General features: G+C 40.6%; 1 protein-coding gene across 1 annotated transcript; it reads right to left on the minus strand.

The window, feature by feature from the left end:
- Positions 1-1,905: 1,905 nt before the first annotated feature.
- LOC124138914 (acid phosphatase type 7-like) lies at positions 1,906-22,288 on the minus strand. Its single transcript, XM_046505817.2, has 9 exons — positions 21,763-22,288; positions 14,215-14,429; positions 12,514-12,618; positions 11,971-12,123; positions 10,222-10,297; positions 9,761-9,884; positions 8,805-9,008; positions 6,632-6,825; positions 1,906-5,476 (listed from the first exon to the last, which is right to left on the minus strand). Exons 1-9 carry the CDS (start codon positions 21,824-21,826, stop codon positions 5,094-5,096), a joined length of 1,518 nt encoding a protein of 505 aa, XP_046361773.2. The 5' UTR covers positions 21,827-22,288; the 3' UTR covers positions 1,906-5,093.
- Positions 22,289-22,532: the final 244 nt, after the last annotated feature.

Below are 22,532 nucleotides of genomic sequence, written 5' to 3' on the forward strand. Positions count from 1 at the left end.
AACAATGCTGTTTGTACAATGTAGGCTGAGTACTTGCTGGTTTCGACCCGTGAAGATCTTGGGTAGAATAGGTCTCCAGCAACCCATGCTTGCCGTAAGAGGCGACTAACATGATTGGGTGGTCAGGTTCGCTGATTTGGTTAATGCATGTCATCGGATCCCAATTGCGTAGATCGATGCTCTTGATGTCAATCATTGGACTGTGTTATCCAGACTCGGTTATTTACAGACCGTCGTCATATAGCTGGAATATTGCTGAGTGCGATGTTAAACAACAACCAACCAACCAACAACCATATTTCACTTTCTGCACTGACATAAATGATTTCCATTATCTTGTATTGTCTACAAGTATGTTGAAATGCTTTCCCTTCTTGGGTATAACTGTTAATGGAATCGCGAAATGAACTTTAGGTTCAGTTGCTTTTATGAAACCAGCTCTCGGTATCACTCATGATTGTAATCCGATCCGATCGTGGTCTATCTTTTGAATACAGTCCCAAACGTAGCTATGGTAGCTAATGGGTCAAGGGTATTTATCATCATACAATGGATATATTATACGATGGATAATCGACCACGGGGTGGCTGACTGGCTTCATATTTGGAAATAGTAGCTTTGGTAAGGTAAATCTGAGAAGACGTACTGCTGCCAATATTTGATAATGAAACAAATCGATTTTTCCGAGCGGTGTGTGTGTTTGTCTGTCACTGGAGGAAGGACATTCTGCAGTATTTTCCAATAACCTGCCATTCAGCATTCTCCGACTCGCCATTAACAAATATGACTAAATGCCAAAGTAGATATAATTCACTGGTGCACTTTAAAACAAAAATGCTAGCACGGATTTCGGGACACAATTTGCGTTTGTTAACGTTAACGTTAAAGTGAAGTCAATAAACATGACCCCAAACTATGTATTTTTTTATACGTCAACATGATAAGTATGCTTTGTGGGGATTGCGTCCGCGTCATAACTGCTTCTTTGGCCCCCTTCTTATTGTGCTTCAGGCTTTCAGCCCTCCTTGTCTTTGATACGTCCAAGGCTTTGACGACAGAGTATTGCGGTAGCAGGTGAAGCGCCCGTAATATATTATTGCTTACCTTTCATGGTGTGATATTTATGTGGCTTGGGGAACGAATCTAACATTGTAACATATTTACGCGTTCATTGGCATCAATCTTATCAGGTTCACTACATCGAAAGTTTACAAACTGATATGGGTTCTTAATAAATCTCTTGTACCACGCATTGAAATTTTATGGGATTGTGTGCTGCACGTGCACCCACGTAAAATGTGACTCTAACATGGATCGGGAGAATGGGATTGTATCGCGCTGAACTACACAGTTGGACGAACAAGGATTCGCTGGTTATGGGCTCCTTACCCAGATTCTCTCCCATTCGGATCCTTGTACAACAGCAGTGCTTGTGGGTTACTTCAAAGTGGCAACATCTATCAGTTGTCGGTCTGCGTCGGACGCATTTTAGTTAAGATCCGGGAGAAGGTGGGTCCTTCTCATTTCAGTTGGTTTCCAATCTTACATAATCATCTCTATCAGCAGTCCAGACTGGTGTCCTTACCTCGGCAGGGCGTTATAACCAAAGACGCTCGCACAGAATTAAAATACACCCGTGAAGATCCGGGTTAGAATTGATCTTCAGCAAGCCATGCACCCTGCTTGTCGTAAGAGGCAACTAACGGGATCGGCTGGTCAGGCTGGCTGACTTCGTTAATGGATGTCATCGTATCCCAATTGCGTGGATCGATGCTCATGATATCAGTCACTGGATTGTCTCGTCCAGAGTCGATTACTTACTGACCGCCGTCATATAACTGGAATATTGCTGAGTGCGGCGTTTAAAACCTAACAAACAAACAGAATAAAAAACACAGTCGCACTACAATAAAATAATTTAATCCATATTTATGCATCTGTATTTACAGAGGAAACCACCAGTAAACTTGGAATTGAGATCTCATCCAAACATATCTAACAATGATCAACAATAACAAGAATGTGCATTTTGACAGATAAATAAATAAATAATAACGTTTTTAACACTCGTGAGGTGCTCATTAGGTTATATATACATGTTTAAGACTCGTTAACAAGCAAATAACTGATTGGTAGACGCGCAGAATGACTAGACATGGTGAAATTAGGAATGAACATTGCTATATACATGATATCCAGGTTAGTAGAACCTTGTATGCAGTGTATGTCAATACCAGGTGATAGCAGCCTTGTGTACACGGTATGCCATGCGTTTGTTTAATTCATGATAGTCAATAGCAGGTGATATGGGTTCCTGGGATGCATGGTACTCTATATTTGGCATACGGCGAACCTTTCATAAAGTGTATATACCATTCATTCTTTGAATGCTTATTCAATAGTAGGTCGTGTGACCCTTGCACACAGTGTTTATTTACAATAGCAGGTCACATGACATGAACATTGTATGAATATTGTACAGATAGAATATCCTAGGGGATTTGTGTAATATATGTATTTGTAAAACAGGAGAGCCTAAGAATTAACCCCATGAAAAAGGATGACACAATGAAAATGTTTACAATGAAGGGGATTCTAACCACACAATGCTTTATAGGACTTCACTCTCGGCTTAAAAATATCCGGGATTCCACAACAATAAATGTTTAGGTAAATCAGGTGACTTGAGCAACACGTTTAGAGTTATGTTAAAATACATACATATATATAACACAATTTCTCAATCGAAATATTAAATACGCAACCTATTAAAAAGGCTTGCTTAATTTTCACAAGATTATATTTAATATCATTTCATCATTATCCTTTGTTGATGGTATCGAATAACCTATGAAATGTGAAATGGAAAGGATCTTTTTTGGCATAAACACATGTCTCCCCTTGAACAATCACTATTTCCTGCTTGACATTGTCTTGTTTGACATTCAAAAACACTTGATGTACTCAATTCGTCGGAACTATGCGTTCTTCGTTGATCACTGTAAAACACCTTGCTGTCATTAACAGATTATTACATCACAAATTGAGTGAAGGTCCCTTCCCTTCTCAGCAATAAATATGCGACTACACGACTCCTGGTTCTTCATGTTGCTGTGGGATGGAGGTTTGGGTCCTAGCAACATGAGGCCTTACTCTGTCACAGCTCTTCCTGTTACTATGGACGTTACTCTTGTAGCTGTCCCCGTTGCTAACATCAGTGGACGTTACTCTTGTAGCTGTCCCCGTTGCTAACATCAGTGGACGTTACTCTTGTAGCTCTCCCCGTTGCTAACATCTGTGGACGTTACTCTTGTAGCTGTCCCCGTTGCTAACATTAGTGGACGTTACTCTTGTAGCTCTCCCCGTTGCTAACATCAGTGAACGTTACTCTCGTAGCTGTCCCCGTTGCTAACATCAGTGGACGTTACTCTTGTAGCTGTCCCCGTTGCTAACATCAGTGGACGTAACTCTTGTAGCTGTCCACGTTGCTAACATCAGTGGACGTTACTCTTGTAGCTCTCCCCGTTGCTAACATCAGTGAACGTTACTCTCGTAGCTGTCCACGTTGCTAACATCAGTGGACGTTACTCTTGTAGCTGTCCCCGTTGCTAACATCAGTGGACGTTACTCTTGTAGCTCTCCCCGTTGCTAACATCAGTGGACGTTACTCTTGTAGCTCTCCCCGTTGCTGATATCAGTGGACGTTACTCTTGTAGCTGTCCCCGTTGCTAACATCAGTGGACGTTACTCTTGTAGCTGTCCCCGTTGCTAACATCAGTGGACGTTACTCTTGTAGCTGTCCCCGTTGCTAACATCAGTGGACGTTACTCTTGTAGCTGTCCCCGTTGCTAACATCAGTGAACGTTACTCTTGTAGCTGTCCCCGTTGCTAACATCAGTGGACGTTACTCTTGTAGCTGTCCCCGTTGCTAACATCAGTGGACGTTACTCTTGTAGACTCTCCTGCTACTAAGGAACCGAGAGTGTAATGGTGGTGTCACCGCTGGGAAGGAGCTTGTTCTTCCTGTTACTAAGAGACGTTACTCTATCATATCTTCCAGTTTCTAAGTGCACGGGGTTAATCCGTGACATATCATCATTTTACTAAGGGACGTTACTCCGTGACATTTTATCCTTCACGCTCCTCGCAGCTATAGCCCGTCCGCGGAGCTCTCTATACTATCGCGATGTTACCGAGAGTGTAACGAAGGTTTCACGCGCTGGGAAGGAGCTTGCTCATCCTTTTACTAAGGGACGTTACTCTTTGACATCTCACCCTTTTACAAAGGGACGTTGCTCCGTGACATTTTTTACTTAGGGACGTTACTCCGTGACATTTCATCCTTTTACTAAGGGACGTTATTCTTTGACATCTCATCCTTTTGCTAAGGGACGTTACTCCGTGACATTTCATCCTTTTACTAAGGAACGTTACTCTTTGACATCTCATCCTTTTACTAAGGGACGTTACTCCGTGACATCTCATCCTTTTACTAAGGGACGTTACTCAATGACATCTCATCCTTTTACTAAGGGACGTTACTCAATGACATCTCATCCTTTTACTAAGGGACGTTACTGAATGACAGCTCTTACTACGCCTTGGCACCTTCGAGTTTGATACTATCCGGTAAAATATGTAGCACAATAGTGAGTGAGTATTGATGAGGTTGCGCTTAGGAGTAACACAGCAGTATTTGGTTTGGATACATAGAGTGCAATAAACACGATGATTCATTTCATATAAGAAAAATCATTTCAGTTCTTTCAAATGACAAACAGTGACTTTAAAGCCATATCACAGATTGACTTCGCTCAGTGCAAGTGATTAGTGTGAGTCCCGTCTCGTGTGATCGCAACCGTAAAATTCCTCATCTTGCGATCACAACTTCAGAAGATCCTCATTTCGCAATCACATGTAGATCTTCATCTTGCGACCGCATCCATAGATGGTCCTCGGCGTGTGATCACAACCACAGAAGATCCTCTTTAGGCGATCACAGCCATAGGAGATCCTCATTATGCAAAAACGCCGTTAACCAAAGAAGATCCTCATCTTATGTTAACAACGACAGAAGATCCATATCTTGTGATCACAACGACAGGAGACTGTCATTGTCTTCGTCTGCAACAGTACTCATGAGTTGGTAGGTCTTATTTCTCCGTCTCCGCCTCCACATCACGACGCTGGCAATTATCCCCACCAATACCATCACCAGTGCCACTAGGATACAGATAGCGACCGTCAGGTAGTGGAAGGGTGTGGGACAGTGACACGAAGAGTGGCCTCCCTTTCCCCCACAGTCCACGTTGCTGACAAAGGGGCCGTGGTTGTACTGCACTAGCCACATGGAGTCGATGACGCCTCCGTTGACGGCTCGCACCTGGTCCCAGTACAGGTGGGTGGAGTTGTGGACAACCAGGCGACCGTATGTGTTGTCCCCGACGATGTCGTGGCGGTAAGCGGACCAGGGCTCTGGAAACATGACAACAACCGGTTAAATCCATACAATGAGACTACATATAGAAAGAAAAATATAAGGGAAAAGTGAATTTGATGTTTTGGAGGGATATTTGTCAAAAGTCATGGGTAAAGTACAATTCATTATATATTGCTCGAATACTTCGAGAACTGGCTATGTCGAAGACGACGGATTTCAGTAAATATATAGATTATACTCTGCGTTAGTGAGCCGAAAATAGGATGAGTATAGCCTACTGGAGCTGAACTAATATCCCGCAAAATATGTCATCTGAAACAGAACGCTTCTTACCGTTCTAAAGTTATGGTAAGTAGGGTGTGACAAATTTAGCGGGATCAAGGTGTAACAGCCGGCAAGTTATGCTGTTTCAGTTGTAATTTGATATTTGTTTGCGTATTTGTTGGTTAAATTTGACTAAAAATAATTTATCACCGACTAGTTGTTTGAAATTCCAACCGCTAAAATGATATCAATTTTCAACGCATTTTCAATACGTAGTAATCTTTTCTACGCCTCGCCCTTTCCTAGTCATTTGGATTACAATCCTCGCCGTTGTCGTTCCGTTATTTGATGAAAAAGCTGGTGACAGCTTGGAGCATTTAAATGTGTTAAATCAAATACGCCCTGTAAACGACAACATGCGTAGAGCGGTAAATTTTAGCAAGAAAGTAATCTGAGCTGGTTCCCGGCTCTCTTTGTGCGTCGTTAACTTACGCAAACATGAACAAGCGCATAGAGGGCCAGGAACCATGCTGCCGTTTACAGGGCATATTTCATCAATCGACTGAGGCTCGGCAGTCAGGTGACTGTGAACGACTATATTTTTGTGAAACGTACGTACATTAGCAGCACGAACTGAAAGAAGAACACGTGCAGATGAAATATTTAAAGCGCAATTGACCAAGGTCAATGATGATGTTTATCGCTAAGGAAACTGGCATTTCTTGAAAAGCGCACTTTGCAATGTTTGTCATTACTGGAAGTAATGTTCCTTATCGGCGGACTGGTTTGTTTTCACTGTATATGTTTTGCACACATGCAGCTATCTTCGTTAATTAATCATCGCGATATTTCGTGATTCAAGTGGCGAGGACTATATTACATTTGCTAACAGAACATATCAAATATTTCGCGTAAGCAAAACTCACTGAAACTGCTTGCCATACTGTTGCTGCCTTCTTTGTTGCCGGCCGCCCCCGAGATGACGTGGACAGTGGTGGTGAGGTTGTTGTAGTCCGTCCTGACGAGGTTGCCCTTATACAGAGGGAACAGACGCTCGTAGGAGTGCTCGTGTGCCTCAATCACCAGATCAACGCCCTGGACGTGGAACAGATCCTCCAAGCTGGAAGAGAAGAAGTCGTTAGAAAACAAAATCTAAGCGTTTCCTTGCGAGGGGTAAACGGGAAACAGACTCTCGATATTGTTACAGAGGACGTTAATATAAAGTTTACCAAATGTCAACACCTCATTGAAAATGTTTTAGAAACCTTCGGGCTTTGATCAAAATAATGTTTGCTTGAAGATCCTCGAATATCTATTCCATCTCAGACAATAATCATTTACTACCTGAACTTAAAACACTGGACTTCGTAGTTATACACAGTAATATATAACAAGTAAACCACCGAGATAGGATTAAACGGATTTGTATGTGTTATCTACATAATGCCGTGTCCCAAATCAACTGAATACAGAAGTTGGTGGAGGCTTGTGGCGTCGAGAAAACCAGAGGTGAGGTGAAATCGTTCAATCTCATTAACATCAAATCTTAGTTCTCGCTACCGCTAAACAAAGACCTGAGACATCCCATTACGGGTCACGTCTTTGACCGATCAATGGCATGACCAATCAGAATGCAGCTTTCTCGTGCTTTACGGCACAAAATCAAATTGGCGACTACGCTTCGAAACATAATCTGACAAATTCTCGATTACAAATTTGAAACCTGAAAAAAACCCATTCTGGAATGGCTATTGGATTGTCTAGATTGTAAGGATTCAGTCGTAAAACCCGTAACTATCGTTCGGAATACTCAATGTTAAAGTTTTCGAGGTTGCATGATAAGAAATCACATTCCGACTGTCACATTCATGATCTGGTAAGCGACACTCTGATTGGTCGGATGAAAGGTCGTTCTGACCCCTAATGGTATGTCTTCAGATCTTTGTTTAGCGGTAGCGAGAACTAAGGTTTGATTTTAATGAGATTGTGAAATGGTTTAACGTCGAACCCTTCCTACTTCGGCAATTGTGTTTTTCAAACACTTCCAATAATGAGTACTCAGCGCTGGATGCTATTGAATCAGCAAGCAGCAAAATCCGCCTCTTTCCCTGCCCTATTCATTTCCAACTATCCCATGACAAGCATGCGCAAAGATCATTTCCGGCGACTAACTAATCTACTCCTAAAAGGCATTTACCCGTTTCTAGTATTTAGAAAAAAATGATACAAGCAACGGATTTGTATTTATACTTCCGCGCGTAGGAATACATCGTCGCCGTGACAATGGCAGAGGGCCCGTTACAATCCAACTGGGTATTAGATATGGGAAGCCGTGTAAGAAGAATTGACCCGAGTGGGATAAGGCGATACCTGTGAAAGATATACACGTCGACCTTGTTGCCATACAACTCAAAGGCTGATACATGTTTGATGTGCGTGTTGTTGTAGTTCACAGGGGTTAACTAGTGGGGCTCAGCAGTGGACCACAGGCATTCGCTTCATTAACGCTACCCAGTATTCATAGATGAGAGACCCTTTGAAATAAACAAACAACACTTCCGACTTTCACTCTACATACTATTTAGTTACAAGATGTTTACTTAAAGAAAAAATGCAATTGTGACCATGTCCTCATTTATCATTTTTTGAAGTATCTAAATGTTGGTCTAGGTTTTTTTTCTATGAAATCCTTGTGTATTCCCCGACCCAAAGGCCATATTAAGATAACTTTATGTCTATAATTCATTTGTCAATTGCTAATCTCCTATCAGCGCCAATTATCTGTTGGCCTCCATTGTTTGTTCAACCTTGTTTGTTATTACTTTTGTTGTTCTTACATGTACATATATATGCTCTCTGCCTCATGGCATTCATTCACCTGATGAAGGTGTAAGTATATACTCCGAAACATTGTGTTCCTATTAATAAATATGTTGACATCAATAAATTCTCTTCCGTGTGTGTATCACTTCTAAATGCCTTTCAAAGACCTGATGTCTATAATTGTTTTGGGATTTTTGAACAAATTATGCTGAAATATGTGGTTATTTTCATTCTCCATTGGAGCTTGAAAGGAAAGGAAATTTGATGAAACCGTACCTTCTCCGCACCCAACCACTGAAAATTCTTCCTGTGCAGTCATCGATGTTGTTATTGGAGCAGTACATTGGCCGGTGACCCATGGCAACGATCCAGGGCTGGGACCCACGGTTTTGATTGGCTTGTAGGAGGTCCTTCAGCAACCAATCATACTGCTCACACACATAGTTCTGGTCATGCGTGAAGTAGACCTCTGTGGAATAACTGAAATTAAACAAATTGTTTACGATTATTTGTGTTCGTCAACGTGTCTAGAATGGTGCCCCTTAACGTGTGTTTACCCTTCGCTACGCAAGGGAAGTAGGTATACCTATAATGACGTCCCCTACATAGTTTTTACTTGCTTCAATACGCAAGGACTGTTGTATCTTTTCAATTTTAAAGATTCTTGCGGCGGTAAAGAACATACAAACTAATCAATGATGATGTTGCAAGAAACCATCGAGCTATTTTCAAAGGCTGGAAGACCTAAAGTATCACGTGACCAAAAAACATAGACTTAAAGGTAGAAATGTAAACCATAGTGACGCTAAAAATAGCACGACAATGTCAGCCTCGTTTTGGGATTCAGAACCGCTTTGACGGAATGCTTAATGACTACCTTTATATAAGCACGACGAGGGCGTGTGAGGTGATGTAAAAATGTTTAACGTCGCACTTATACAGCGACGTGCATGCACTGGTGTGTTTTCTGGTACCAGTCCAGACTAATGCCGAGTTTATAGAACCGCCCCACTGAGATACCATGCCGCAGGAATACCCCACTCAGAGACTCCCAGAGTACACTCCCAGCCGACCAGTCCTTGTTTTAGCCCCTCTATGCTGAGCGCCAGGCAGGGCTACAACATGTACCATCTTTTAACGTCTTTAGGTGGTCATATAAGCAATAAGCACCACAAGGGACGGCCGATATGTATCTATTTACATACACAGCATGTGTCGCTGTAGGGAATTACCTGATGAAATGTACGGGGCCCACGTTGTAGCTGTACCACATGGAGTTGAGGGGGATAGGCCAGGGGGTCCCGGGGGTGCTGAATCTGGTACGGTAGTGGAGGAACTCCTCGGCTCCCGCGATCTCTGTGGATGGAAGTCACATGTTCCTTTAGAGTAATGTAACCAAGTCCTGTCTATTCATCCAAAAGCTCAACTGCATTTAGATATGTGATTTGATTTTACCTCTACATATACTCATATTGACCCCTTAAACTGAATATGCTCTTTATACGTGCTGAATTCCGCTTTTACTGTAAAATAATGAAGTTAATGGTTCCGTTTGCCTGTATCACAAAAAAAACAAGGATATCAAACCGGAGATAAAGAATCAGTGAATAAATATGTATATTAACAATTACAAATGTTCATCGTCATCATAATAATAATCATCATCATCACCACCACCACCATTGTCACTGACCATGGTTGCCTGGGGATGTCATGTAGGGAATGTTAGCTGCAATGTTTTCCACGGCTCTCATAAACTGGTCGCCAACCTGTAACGAAGGGTTCACGTGTTTACCTCACGTAGTCAGCGGATAGTATTTATATTGTACTAAATATTGACGACGACCATGAAGCCCAATATAAACATTTGATATTATTCCATGTTACAATGAGTATATAGGATGTGCTTTGTGTGTTTTAGCTATCAACAATGCCATAGTTCAACGTGCGAATACAATACTAAAATATACCAGATCGTCCTTGACCTCAACGTTTGTGCAGTCGACGTCAGTTACCGTATGGCCATCCCCATTGCAGTTGTATCTTTTACTCGACGGTGAACTTTCTAATCAGCGTCGAAGCTTGAACGTTTAATTGGTTCAAAACCGACGCAGTCTTTAATTAGACTAAACGGTCCATGATTTCTCCGGATTCATCTGAAGTGTTTGTCAGATCTTCTTGCATAGAGGTAACATATCGGAGTAAAAGATCGGATTTAAATGAGTAGGCGTATGGCAGAATGATATTCCATTCCATTATGCACGGTATCAATAAACGACGGAACAGGTCATCGACAGAGTTAGAGAATTTGGCTTTACGCTTTTAGCAATATTCCAGCAATATCACGGCGGAGGACACCAGAAATTGGAATCGAACCCGGGTCTTCAGCGTGACGAGCGAACGCTTTAACCACTTGGCTACCCGACCGCCCATCATCACCAGAGAGCATGTCATGACAGAAAGTCGTATCAGGTCATCGTCGAATGTGCACCATGACAGAAAGTCGTATCAGATCATAGTCAAATGTACACCATGACAAAAAGTCGTATCAGGTCATCGTCAAATGTGCACCATGACAGAAAATCGTATGAGGTCACCGTCAAATGTGCACCACGGCAGAAAGTCGTATCAGGTCATCGTCGAATGTACACCATGACAGAAAGTCGTATAAGGTCACCGTCAAATGTGCATCATGACAGAAAGTCGTATAAGGTCATCGTCGAATGTACACCATGACAGAAAGTCGTATCAGGTCATCGTCGAATGTACACCATGACAGAAAGTCGTATCAGGTCATCGTCGAATGTGCACCATGACAGAAAGTCGTATCAGGTCATCGTCGAATGTACACCATGACAGAAAGTCGTATGAGGTCACCGTCAAATGTGCATCATGACAGAAAGTCGTATAAGGTCATCGTCGAATGTACACCATGACAGAAAGTCGTATGAGGTCACCGTCAAATGTGCACCATGACAGAAAGTCGTATCAGGTCATCGTCGAATGTACACCATGGCAGAAAGTCGTATCAGGTCATCGTCGAATGTACACCATGACAGAAAGTCGTATCAGGTCATCGTCGAATGTACACCATGACAGAAAGTCGTATGAGGTCACCGTCAAATGTGCACCATGACAGAAAGTCGTATGAGGTCACCGTCAAATGTGCACCATGACAGAAAGTCGTATCAGGTCATCGTCGAATGTGCACCATGACAGAAAGTCGTATCAGATCATAGTCAAATGTACACCATGACAAAAAGTCGTATCAGGTCATCGTCAAATGTGCACCATGACAGAAAGTCGTATCAGGTCATCGTCGAATGTACTCCATGACAGAAAGTCGTATCAGACCATAGGCGAAGCGCACTGAACGACACTGAACGTCCACCTTAAGAATTCATGTCAAGCATGAATGACTTTCGATGACAGAACGACTTACCAGTCCACCGTTAGATTGCATGTCGTAGGCGAAGTCTCCAATGTGCCAGATGGAGTCGTAGTCCCCGCTGTCCACCTCTTGTTGAAGTCTGGAGAACGTCTCCTTGCCCTCAACGCCAAGGTCGCCGTACACCAGGAACGCCGCTCGCCGCGCCTGTAACATTGAAGAAAGAAACCATATTCATATTATTCAATTTCACAAACATTTGAGATGTTGTACACAAGGACGATTTAACACGACATAAACATTTACATCAACAGAGACAAGGAAAGTAAGAATTCTTTACATTTACAATTGGATTATTTTTTGAAAGCACCTGTTAAGGATTGTCAGCAAATGTGTTGAGCACGCTTAAGCCAATGCCTAGAACTACTAATGATATGATGAAGCGTGGCTTTTGTACAGCTAACTGCGGGTCGATTTTCACTGCTTCAGCTAGTTATGGTTGGTAACCAATTCTTTACCTAACGGAAATGTCTGACGAGAGTTATTTTCTATTTTTATAAGAAACAATGAGGAAAATACAGAAATTAGAATACTCACAGTCGTCACATCCATCGTCGTAAAGCTGAAGATACGAGATGCCGCCGTAGTCGTGCCGTCAACACTGGTCACCTTGTAGAAGTATTTCGTCTTGGCTTTCAATTTCTGTTGAAATAATGCAACATTACAGCTCCATCAGAAGTGTGAGTGAGTATTGTTTTACACCCCTTTTAGCAATATTCCAGCAATATCACGGCGGGGCACACCAGAAATGGGCTTTACACATTGTACACATTTGGGGAATCGAACCCGGGTCTTCGGAGTGACGAGCCCGTGACACCGCTGCCCCTTCCCCATCAGAAGAAGAATTTAACAAACGGCCGTGTAAGGAAAGAATACGGCGACTATAGTGATAAATACCCGAACCCATTCGCTCCCACTTCAGTCGCTGTTCTATCTCGATTGGACCGCTATTTTTAACGTCGTGTCGTTCGAATCGTGCTCATTTGGAAACAATGTTAGCGAATGGGTCCAGAGCGTTATCGAACAGAATGTAAACATAATGCACCGATAATCGAGGATGTTAATCTTTGCGTAATTTGTGTTATGCTAATTTATGGTCCATTTCACTTCAGATACAATAATACATTTCTTGTCCAAATTTCAGTCATACATCAAATATGCCAGTGTCATACCCACGGCTTGCTACAAAATGCAGGTGCGAGCAATCGACACGTGCCACTCCCAGACTTCCTCCTATGCGACTTCGTAACATCACTGAAATGATGTTCAACACTAGGTCAAACCTCAACTTATTCACGTCACTGAATAAGAATACCATTATCTTTTTAGGTCTTTCTACAGTGAACCCTCGTTAATACGAAGGCCTGGGCACTGTTGAAAATATATCTAGTTATCCGTAATTCTTTCCAAGCGGGTGCAGGTATTGGCCAAGTGTCATTAAAGCATTCTACAAATCTCATCAAAACAAATCTTTACTCAGATAAGATACTTGTCTGCGTCAACATCTGAGGACACCCCCCAGACATGTCCTGCCCGGTGAACCACTAGCAAACCACACTTTAGACCTAAACGATATATCGAGTTGATCAAGTAGTTGTTGAAAACTAATTTTACAACACTACTTAGATAATAGAACTATCATTACATACTTATGTATATAGTTTTAGCTGTAAAATATTGGTCCGTATTATTCTTGGTCCACTCCAAAATGTGTATTTCTGTTTCGATTATTTATCCAGTTATGTGCAAACCATTCAAAGTAGATCAACGAGAGCCGTCTACTCAGTTATAAGTAACGCAGTACTTGAAAACGGGTAACAAAAAGGTGTATCATTGGAATTTTAGTTCTTATTTGGACGTGAAGATCCAGGTTAAAAAAATATTTTCAAATGGTACTTATTTTACCCTGCCTGGCGGTCGGCATTAAGGAGATAATACTAGGACTAGTCCGCTCGGATGTCAGTGATGTGTCTGAGTCGGGTATGCGGCATGGTATCTCAGTGGGCTAGCACTATAAAACCGACGCACTAGTACAGGCAGCCACACGCACGCACGCACGCACGCACGCACGCACGCATGCGCACACGCACACACACGTGTATGCACGTCGATATATAAGTGCAATAATCTTGAAAACAAGGTTAACCCCCATTTCACCCCGTTCAATCTAGAGACAGGATTACGAATATGTCAAGGACGTGTTATCGTGGTGATGAGTACATTGCCAACATGTCCTACCTTCAGCTGTGCTCTGTGCATGTACTGTCGGGCATTCCAGCTTTCAAGTGTTAAACGGGTCGCAGAACCGTTCTGTTGTTCTGTAAGCTGCTCCTTATCCTCGCCATATTGGACAACACCCTTAACGTCTTCCAACGTTGACCACAACACCACCATCTGGTCGGGGGTGTCGCCATAGCTGATGTGCACTTGTTCCGGTCGTTCCAAACACGACACTGTAAGGAGTTCAATGGTATTACTGATTTGTGCCTGGGAAGATCGTTCCTAGTACAACACTGTAAGGAGTTCAATGGTATTACTGATTTGTGACTGGGAAGATCGTTCCTAGTACAACACTGTAAGGAGTTCAATGGTATTACTGATTTGTGCCTGGGAAGATCGTTCCTAGTCCAACACTGTAAGGAGTTCAATGGTATTACTGATTTGTGCCTGGGAAGATCGTTCCTAGTCCAACACTGTAAGGAGTTCAATGGTATTACTGATTTGTGCCTGGGAAGATCGTTCCTAGTACAACACTGTAAGGTGTCTACAAAGATCACTCGTATCACTGTGTTATGTTAAGGTTGTCACACTTAGTCGAACTAGCGATGCATTCGACCGATGACATGTTAAACTATGGATACTTTCGGCAAACGTGAAACAAAGTATGATTCGTAAGTATACGTATAATAGCCACCTCCATTGTAAATACTTTACCATTCAGTTTAAAAAATATAATACCAAGTTAACGTGGATACTTGACTATATTCAGAGATGTTCCATGTAAACAACCCTAACGTCTAGCAAATACTGTATTTTCGAGTGAGTCTGGAAATTACCCTTGAATAGTGTTATTGTTTTTATAATTATTTATATTTTTTAATTATTTTTATTTTTTTTATTTTTTTTATTATTATTATTTTTATTTTTTTATTGGGGTACATTTATTAGAGTGTATTTTGGGTATAGGCTTTCTATCACAACAGAATGAAGAAATATTACTCTGTAAAAACAAGAGGAAATATTCTTAGTTTGTGGCTAAGGGTTCTCAGGATACCATCCTACTTAAAACAACCATTAATAATGTTTTGACTATCGTGACTCTGTTATAGTTATATGAATGTAGACTTAGAGCGTGCCAGATTCGAGCAAATTGGCAGTCCACGTTTGTGTCTGCTTACTTATAGGATGCAATTGAGCGATACCCATAGACTTGAAGACCTAAAGTAACACGTGATCTAAATACGTCACAGTGAAATTTACTTTCAGTACATTACCCTGGTTAACTACCATTTAGGACTTTTGAAGAAGAAAAACGTTACGAAAGAGCGCACGATAACGTGAGTCACTTGCTATGATGGAGATCAGTCTATCAACAACCCTGGCACAGTGTCCGAGTTTTATACTTTGCACTGACCACGTCTAGACCAAGCATGAAATGGACACACGGCCGTAAATCACAGCCCCCAATTAGACAACGTTATTACTTGAGCTGCGAGTACGATCTCTGAGCAACAGTTATATATTGTCATACATTTTTATTTCATTTTATATTTGTCAACTGGAAGAAAACCACGGTTTTACGTCTACATAAACTACTTAGTATTGTAGTCGTGCCTATATGTGAACAATACATATTACATTTATATATCGTGCCTATATGTGAACAATACATATTACATTTATATATTGCTGGAATATTGCTAAAAGCGGCTTAAAATCCAACTCACCCACTCACTATTGATACGCACTTCAGATATCATAAAGACATTTCAACAACACTTTGGAATTCGTTGTTACCATGTTTTACTGGAACAATATAGCTTTTATTATAATTTGTCCTGAAAAAGGTCCCCACCCCGAATCACCACCCCAGCCCCGTCCATCTTATTGAAATTATTTTCATTTGAATCTGATATAGATCTTTTTTCTTTTTTCATTAATATTTCTTTTACAGCTCACAAAATATTTCAAATTCACAATATTAAATATCTTCTATTATAAGTTTATTACAAGTTGATTACCCATAGTTGATTTGAATGAGCCGATCCGGTTGTCCAAGTATGTTGATTTCAGTCAAGTCAACAATGGCAACGTCGGTCCCTGGCAGCTCATTGGAGTAGCTCATGTGTGAAAGCTTTACCTTCTTGATATATTAATTGTGTAAACATCTGGGAGTTAGCTTAATTTAGCGTTTATACGCCATGTCCAGTGGTATCTATGGAAGCCTCGGCGCTTGGGTTAACAGCTAGGCACGGTTGTCAAGCTGAGTAATATACATCCAGTCCGCGCCATGCTGCCTTTATAAATATTAACAATATAGAAAGGCTTCTATAGAAGTCTCTGTATACCTCTTAGTGCTGATACACAGTTTGGCGAAATGAGTTGTCATTTGCACCGAAACGTGTCTAAAAAAGGTGTTTTCAGCCATACAATTTTCTTCACCGCAATGGCATAGGCTAATGCGTTGGTGGGTATGTGTTTTTGTGTGTTTGTGTGTGTTGGCTGGGGCACTTGAGAATATTATTGAGTTATTAAATAGTCTTCAATGGTTTGTTTGCCTCGCCCTACCACACATGCTGGTAGATAATACGCTGAGTTCATTACACGTCATCATTCTAAGCCTTGCGTCTATCACAAGTTTGAAAGTCGTGACAAGGCAGTCACGACAGACTTAGAGCTAAGATCGCTTTGTGATCGCCCAGCAAGTCATGGAAAGGATTATAGGTTAGTTGTGCTTAGGTACTCGTAATCAAAATATTTTTTTCAGTACCGGGTGGTCGGGTAGCCTAGGGGTTAAAGCGTTCACTCGTCACGCCGAAGACACGGGTAAATGTGTGAAGCCCATTTCTGGTGTCCTCCGCCGTGATATTGCTGGAATATTGCTAAAAGCGGCGTACTCACTCACTATTCAGTACCACTTGGTTCTCTGGTCAACGTGTTTTAATCATATATAATATACATGTGGAGTTTTGCCATCAAAGACATCTAGATTGAGATTTTCAGCTGAAATTAAACTGAGTGAACCGGTTGCGTTAATGTTCAACCAGGCCTGAAAATAATGGACCAGAAAACCAGTGACTGACATCATGAGCAATAATCCACATCGGATCACGTATCTGTCTATTTAGTTGAGTACACTCCCTTCCATTATGCACTGAATGATTAGTGTTTGTTTGTTTGTTTAACGCCGCACTCAGCACTATTCCAGCCATATGACGGCGGTCTGTAAATAATCGAGTCTGGACCAGACGATCCAATGATTGATTAGTGATGGAGATTAGTTCTTGGATTAGATGCTACAGTAGAATGAGAATATATGCATCGTTATGAATTTTATGAATTTTATGAATTTTATCAATAGAGTGTTAACGTGACAGCTGGAATGTGTCCTTTTGCGAAATTACTTACTGATTCCACGTGATTTATATTCCAGGGGTCAGGGGTCAATTGTACTACACGTCACACCTACACACACCCTGTTATTACCGAGACAGAAACATGGCACGGAGACGGTGTAAGCGCCAGGTAATATATTCTTCGACTAAGCGTCATTAATCTGGACCACGTCCACGGAAGTCGAATAATTGATTAAGGCGGAATATGGCGAACTGTATAGTATAGTCAAAATTGACATGCATTCACGTTATTTTCTAGCCAGTATGCATATGGTTAGGAAATGGTATGAAATATCAAAGCGTTATCAGAATTAGGAATAAGATTCATGGTAAAGGATGGAAACATCAACAATTGATCTCGTTAATCGGTATTGATGCTGCGTATGTGTTTCCATACAACTTATATATAAATGAAGGATTACTTAGGGTCAGTTCTCTAGGCGTGAGGACCCTATTAGGACTGCGACATGGACAAGCGTGACGGAATAATCAACAAAAAATGTTATATTAAAGAGCAAATATTGAGATACCATCTTCCTTACTAACACCAAATATTCTTTATTCTACAGCCATTCCTAAAGGCGACAAACAATTGATATAAAAAATCTTGTAAAGATATGTAAGCAAAAATGTATTGACATTGATAACCAAATATTGCTTGCTAACTTGCAGTCTTATTTATTCTTGACTTTAACGTAAAATCGTATTATTTTTCTCGAAGCCATCTTCCGTGCTCATGTCACTGTATTTTATTAGGAAAGGGTAGAAATTGGCCCATTCCACGCCACAAACGATTATGTCAATTCTGTATTGTCACTATAGTTTAATCTGGATATTTCATCTTGAGTGTTCTTGGTGAAGAGTTAGTGAGTGAGTGAGTGAGTGAGTTGGGTTTAACGCCGCTTTTAACATTATTCCAGTTATGTCACGGCGTGTCAGCTTAATGTGGGAGGAAAGCCCCAAGTGATGCAGGTCTCAGACGTTTACAACTTCGTTGAAGCCCACGAGCACGGGTAAGGTGCTGACAAACCTAGAAACATAATCGGGGCGAGCCGGGATTCGAACCCACAATCATAGGTTTCTGGCGTGCCCAAGGGAAGCAACTCTGCACAGCGAATCGCGGCGCCTAAGACGACTGGGCCACCCGAGCCCCCTCTTTGTGAAGAAGCTTAAGAGGAAACATACGATTAAGTTATTATTATAATTATTCATCATTTGATAAAGGTCCGAAAAGATAGCGCGTGCTTTACGTGACAAGGGAATCATTTGACTTCATTTAAATAAAAAGAAGCACATATTATTCCAGCGTCAAAGTTGTGTCAGATAAATTGACACATTTTATGTGCGACACCCAGCCATTTGGACACATGCTACGCACAAAGCATAATAAACAGAGGGAACATGATTGATGAAGAGAGGACTCACTGAACTGAATGTTAATTACAATATACATGTACATGTACAATGTCTATGGTACACTATTTAGTTGATTGGTAAGTCGCGTTTCTTATCCTAACATTAATAAACGCGAGACGACTATGAGGCTCATGAACACATTACATATTAATTATATATAAGCCTACACAACTAGTTTTAACATGTATGAACAATATGCCTACAATATGCACACGTGTTAAAAGGTTCTACATATATGTAAGAAAATTAGGACTATTGAAATTAATATTTAAAAATTAATTTAACAGAGGTCATTGTAATATACATTTTAACTTGTCACAAGGTAAAATATTTAAGAATATCATTTAAGGCAGCGGTGTTACACCTAAAGTGAGGTCTTACTAAAAGCAATTAATCAAAATGTAAAACTTTTTTAAAGTATATTTGCAGATACGATTTAATGGGGACTCAGCTTCAGCAGGAAGCCTTTTGCATCCCTGTGTCATTCATGTCCCCCATCCTCTTGTGCACTATACATATTCCATGTTTTAACAAAAATGTCTAAATTTATTGCAATTGTACATCGTACCTTTCGAACTAACGGTAAATGTAACTTTCGTTCAAGTTATTCATTGCTTTGTATTTTTTATAAATATATGCTATTGTTTTGATTTGAGAATAAAACGAACTGCAAAAAGGGTAACTACATTTTAATTTGGTTTTACAAGTTCGCCCCAGGGCACGCTGATTGGCCTAACACATTCCGATTTGAATAGAAAATAGTACAGGTAAATCGTATTAATCACCTGTGGGGCCGCCTGATTGATGTTCTGTGCCCCCAGATTGAGGTGTGGGTGGGACACGGTCCTGCTGAATCGCACCCTAATGATGGTCACGCAATATGAAAGTAATTAGAGTCTCTTCAATAGTTAAACAGTCTGCAGGTGTGGTGAGAGACTATCGAAGGTCAGTGCGTTATCGACCTGTGTCGCCAAGCAGGAAGAAGACCACGCGGATTAGTAACGTAATGACATGCTTGAGTAAACAAGGAAGGGAGGCCGAATGTACCGTCCTTTTCGAAAAAATGTCCATGTACGCGTTTCAATGCAATACTACTGGACTCCAATTTATCTATTAGAAACATCATAAATCTCATCATTATGATTATTGACATCTTGTTATTTTTATCAATCATCTTTATCATCATGAATATGTAATGATCATTGCTATTAGTAACATATATTCTCTCAAATAAAGATATAAATACTGTTGAATAACAAAATATATTCTGTTGAATAATAAAATATATTCTGTAAGGGAGCCGTACGGGTTGTTAGAGTTGAGGCTATACGGGATGGAATGTAAAGGAGTGTTTGTTTTATTTAATATAAAATAATATTACTGCCTGTTTGTTTTATTTAATATAAAATAATAGTATGGTCTAATATTACTGTCATGCTAAATAATGTTAGCATCATCGTAATCACTATTGTTCTTGGTGTTATTATGACTACAATGGTAACATGACGGTATGATATTAAAATGATCATGTGTCAGTTTTAGCATGGTAGATGTGCCAAGGTAATTGACCAATTGTCTCGGTAACCCGCAACAAGGCGTATCAGATACCACAAGCAATGTGGGTATGTGCTTTCTGTACTTTACAGTCGTGTTATTTTGCTTGTATTACTCACTGAATGTATATATGTAAGTTCATGTACTACCGTTGGTGTTTTTTCGAGTAATAAGTTTAATTGAATTGTAAGTATGGCCTGTTATCTGGGCAGCAGAACATACACAGATGACTAAGGATACCCTGAGGACCAAAGTACGTCGTCCCAGTCATGTTGTCAATACGCTATACAAACACTAGATCGTGCACTTCAAAGTGACATTTATAGGTTCAAACGGCCTGCACGTATTAGCTTACTTTCAGTGTTCAAGTCACAGCTTCGAGTTTCCAACCCCCTGCTAATAACTTACAACAGGTATATACGTTTCCGTCAGGAATTATATAATCCCATGACCTTTGTCCGTTGTGACGTATATAGGACCATGAGAACTACGACTAATCCATACGGAAGCGGTGTCTTCCAGACCACTTCCGTAACACTGTTAATATATAAAACAAATGAGAGATTGTTGTCAACTCTAAATATGAATCCTATGAACAAAGTTTCTAGGATTTTATAATAATCCATACGGAAGCGGTATTGTCCAGACCATTTCCCTAACACTGTTAAAAATTCGAGAGACTATTAACTCTTAATATCAATCCGATTAAGAAGATTGTATATTAAGTTTATAACACGCGTTGTCAAGTGATACACGCGTTGAAAGTGTATACATTCCCAGCGAAAACATCCCGAACTTACACTTGTATACGGACTAAGGTCTTCGAACGAAACAATAGTCTTTGATTTGGACGATCAATATTTTATGTTGAGTGTGTGCGTCTTTGCGCGTAGCGTACAGGTGATTCAAGTTTGTCAGTCTGTGATAAATATACAAGGGTAATATCTTCCCTTTTACAGTTCTGAAGAAGATTTAATAATGTTTCGTTCATCACTGATTTTCAGTGATACATTCATTTAATTTTCACCAATATTTGTACTTTTAAGGTTCTGTGGAATTTGTTTCAGCAGGTAATTGTGACTGATTATTCACTGACGATTAATATTTCGTTAAGTGAGTTATATTCCAAGAGCGTCATCATTAAAGAAACACATTAGGCACGTTTAACTACATGTACATGTGTTAGAATTTTGTATCTCACCTGTTGTCAAAACAAACATCACTCCTATTGTGTACATCTTCAGTTGATGCATCTTTCCTCCCATTCCTGTAAACTCCTGTATCCTCAGCACAGTTGACCAGCACAATATACACAACACTAACACCTGCTTTCAAATGGTCGTGTCAATTCATGTCAAGCGTTCTGTGTCCAAACGTGCATGTTATGAAAATAAGCGTTCAATGAAACACACTTGAGTCGAGTTGAGGCATATACAAGGTCTATTCACTGGTCCCACGTGAGGCTGTCATTTTCTGTTTCTCTCACTTCCGATTGGTCGTGCAGTGACCTCGGCGCAAGCTATTGGTCAAAATCAATTGTCCCACCACGCATGAGCGACCGTGTGTCTTAGCAACAACATCTGTAAGCATAGGTCCACCACCTGACGTTACAGCCTAGCATTATGCGAAATATGTACATTAGTGATAGCACATGGGTCGGAAAGTGTGGTTGTGTCCTAGTCCCATGGGGGTATCACACAAGCCTGCGTCAGGTTCCAGACGGTATAAATACCTTCCGTTAGGTCAACTTATATTGAAAATCTCCTCGTCAATTTTCAAATGTTATTTTTGTAGATTACTCCAGTAAGTTACGTCAGGTGTATACCGTACAAACACATAAAATGATATTATTTGACGAGTGTCCTCAATAGTCAAATGGCATTGAATGTTGTAAATGGTTAATTATAGTAGATATCTAATGTTTTTCATTTTAATTTGATCAGTACAGCAGCTTGTTATTTGAGGCACATG

This window comes from Haliotis rufescens, unplaced genomic scaffold, assembly GCF_023055435.1.
Source record: "Haliotis rufescens isolate VD_foot unplaced genomic scaffold, xgHalRufe1.0.p SCAF_19, whole genome shotgun sequence".
NCBI lineage: Eukaryota > Metazoa > Mollusca > Gastropoda > Lepetellida > Haliotidae > Haliotis > Haliotis rufescens.

What these genes read in the sequence shown, in the direction of transcription:
- LOC124138914 (XM_046505817.2), bottom strand. Translation starts at nt 21,826, where the DNA reads ATGGGAGGAAAGATGCATCAACTGAAGATGTACACAATAGGAGTGATG. An exon ending in CGACGATGGATGTGACGACT is followed by an intron (nt 12,124 to 12,513) that starts GTGAGTATTCTA and finishes TCAATGTTACAG; the next exon opens with GCGCGGCGAGCGGCGTTCCT. An exon ending in GACATCCCCAGGCAACCATG is followed by an intron (nt 9,885 to 10,221) that starts GTCAGTGACAAT and finishes TTCCATCCACAG; the next exon opens with AGATCGCGGGAGCCGAGGAG.